The sequence below is a fragment of the Triticum aestivum genome, chromosome 7B (assembly GCF_018294505.1).
Source record: "Triticum aestivum cultivar Chinese Spring chromosome 7B, IWGSC CS RefSeq v2.1, whole genome shotgun sequence".
Classification (NCBI taxonomy): Eukaryota; Viridiplantae; Streptophyta; class Magnoliopsida; order Poales; family Poaceae; genus Triticum; species Triticum aestivum.
The window spans coordinates 565,864,926-565,867,760 of NC_057813.1; the positions used below are offsets into that span (position 1 = coordinate 565,864,926).

At 52.0% G+C, this 2,835-nt stretch overlaps 1 protein-coding gene across 1 annotated transcript; it reads right to left on the reverse strand.

Moving 5' to 3' along the window:
* Window positions 1-988: 988 nt before the first annotated feature.
* On the reverse strand, window positions 989-2,277 carry LOC123160555 (transcription factor RAX2-like). The gene is made up of 2 exons (XM_044578362.1): window positions 2,049-2,277; window positions 989-1,957 (listed from the first exon to the last, which is right to left on the reverse strand). The coding sequence occupies exons 1-2, from the start codon at window positions 2,182-2,184 to the stop codon at window positions 1,296-1,298; spliced, it is 798 nt and encodes a 265-aa protein (XP_044434297.1). The 5' UTR covers window positions 2,185-2,277; the 3' UTR covers window positions 989-1,295.
* Window positions 2,278-2,835: the final 558 nt, after the last annotated feature.

Here is a 2,835-nt window from a genome sequence, read left to right on the forward strand (position 1 = left end):
ATGAAGAATGAAGTAGAGGGGGAGAGGCTTTCATGTGAGTCTAGTTCATTTGAGAAATTAAGTTTGAGGGTTCCATTAGGTTCACATATTTTTTTAACTCCTCAAATTTAAAAGGTTAAGATTTGAAGAGATGTTTGAAGAGTTAAATTTGAGGGTTCGGCCCTACAAACCCAGCCGGCCATATCATCGGCCCCATCAATTTACACTCAACAGTTACAACCATTCATGTTAGTGTACTGTCAGTGCGCTGTACGTACATGTGGTGCCTACCTTAGTTGTGTACTACCTCCGTCCGGGTTTAAAAGGCCCCTAGACAAAATCTCTGGGACCAAGGCAACATCAGTTATGAAAAAGATTTAATTATACGTGCCTCGTTTACGCGCATGCACAGCAGCCCAACCTCCATCCGCTCGCATGCAGCTATAACTGGCCATACCTCGGGCCGGGCCGGGCCTAGCCAAGCCCGACCAAAGAAAACCAGGCCCAAGCCCGGCCCGGCCCGACCATCGGGCCTATTTTCAGGGCCCGAGCCCGACCCGAACACGTAAAAGCCCACCGGGCTCCGGGCTGGCCCGGCTCGACCTTCAGAAAAATGCAAAAATGACGGGCCAGGCCCGGGCCAGCCCGGCCTTCGGGCTCAAAATCTAGGCCCGAGCCCGGCCCAAAGGCAGCGTCGGGCCAGGCCGGGGCGGGCTTTTTCGGGCCGGGCTGGCCGGGCTGGGCTTCCCATGGCCAAGTATACATGCAGCCTCGTCCGTTGCGCCTTGCATGCAGTCGCACCTCGCTGGTAATTTACTCCACCCAATCGAAACGGCAGCCAAAGCTAACTAAAAAATTACAGCGGGCCTTAAAATTATGGACGCGCATTTCAGCCCCACGGACCTTTTAAACCCGAACGGAGGTAGTAGTATATTAACACTTATGCAAGGGGAGGCAAGCGTACACTCTCCACTTGCATTGCCCATTGCCCATGCATGTAACAGTTACAAACGTATATTTAGTTCCACGATTGATTGTTTAGGGTGATTAAATAAACAAGAATATTTAGAACTACAAGTTGACAACCTACATTAGCTTATTACAGCACAGCAGCAACACCACCACATAAACTAGCTAGCTAGGGAGAGGTCATCTCATCTTATGAAACAAAAACCCAAAAAAAAAAAAAAACTAGCCAACCTGCATCTGCCATGGCTTTAATTCATATATATGGGGCGGTCGGGGGAAAATGCATGCGAAGAAATTAACATCAATGTCTACATGTGTCTTGCATGCATGCGTGGCTGATGCGATTACTAATAAAGGAACCTAGTCCCTTCCTGGGTCGCTGCAGCACCGGCACCGTCGCCGTAGAAGAAGAAGCCGCTCGGCGAAATCATCGCATGATGCTCATAGGTCATGGTGTCACTCCCAGATGCTGCTGCTGCTGGTGACAGCAGGTTGTTGGCGTCCTCCTCCTGCTGCTGAAACTCCAAGCCACCAAACATGAAGCTCTCCTGCAGGCCAAGAGCAGCAGCAGCGCTGGCGTTGTTGGAGATGTCGACCGAGGAGCATGACGACATGTACTGCTGCTGCTGCTGCTGGTGGTGGTGGTCGCCTCCTCCGACACCAAACATGAGGAGCTGGCCCAGAGATGCAGCAGAAGTAGAGCTAGTGTGGTGGTGCTCAAGGGTGAATGGTGGTGCCGGTGGCCTGGAGCCGTACTGCTGGCCATGGGCGGAGGCGGCGATGAGCAGGTGCAGCTGCTTCTTCTTGAGCTTGGTGTTCCAGTAGTTCTTGACGTCGTTGTCGGTCCTGCCGGGGAGCTGCGCGGCGATGATGGACCACCTGCTGCCGATGGCGGCGAAGAGGGCGCAGATAACCCTGTCCTCCTCGTCGGAGAAGTCGCCATGCTTGATGTTCGGCCGCAGGTAGTTGAGCCAACGCAGGCGGCAGCTCTTCCCGCACCTCTTCAGACCTGAATGGTCTCCACGACATCAGTGGACGTGCATGCGATGCATGTACAGAAATGCGGATGGATATAGCTAGCCTAGGTGTAATAGACATACCGGCTTTGGTGGGGAGCGCGATCCAGTTGCCGCCGGTGCCATGGGTGTGAATGTAGTCCTTGAGCTTCCTGTCCTCCTCGGGCGACCATGGCCCCTTCTTCACGCTGCCCTTGTCACAGCACGGAGCTCGACCCATTTTCTGCCTCTTCTTTCCCAGCTTCTTTCTTCCTCGAGCAACTCGCCAACTCCTGCCTAGCTAGCTAGCTTCGGATGGGAGGAAATGGAGAGAGACAAGTTTAAAGGCAGCTCGCTAGCTCAGCCAAGTTGGAGATATATAATGCGGCCGGCAAGCAAGTCAATGGCAGCTGCTAGTACGAAGGAGGATGGCTCTAAATTTGTCTAGTAATTTCTTTCACCAAGCTAGCAAGATGTACTCTCTCCCTCTCCCTCTCTCTCTCTCTCATGGCAATGGCAATGGCAGTGACAGTGTGGCATCCATCTCTCCCTTGTAGTGTCTGTCATCCATCGTTTCATGTCTGTCATCAATCAATCTCACACACGGACACGGCTCAAACAACTAGGAACGGGTAGGCCACAGCACACCTAAGCATGCATCATCTCCTCAGCCTAGCTTGTACTTTTGGAGACCCTTCCTTTTTGGTGCATCATGTCCCTCACCTACACACATGCGCACACCCTCTCTTATTACTAAGTGTAAATCTCTTTTTCGAGCTCATAAGTCATGGCAGTAACTAGGCTAGCTACTACTAAAAAGGGCCAAGCCAGTTAAGGACAATTAAGCTAGGTAGCTAGAGTACAAATTTAAGGTCGATGGATGTATAGATGA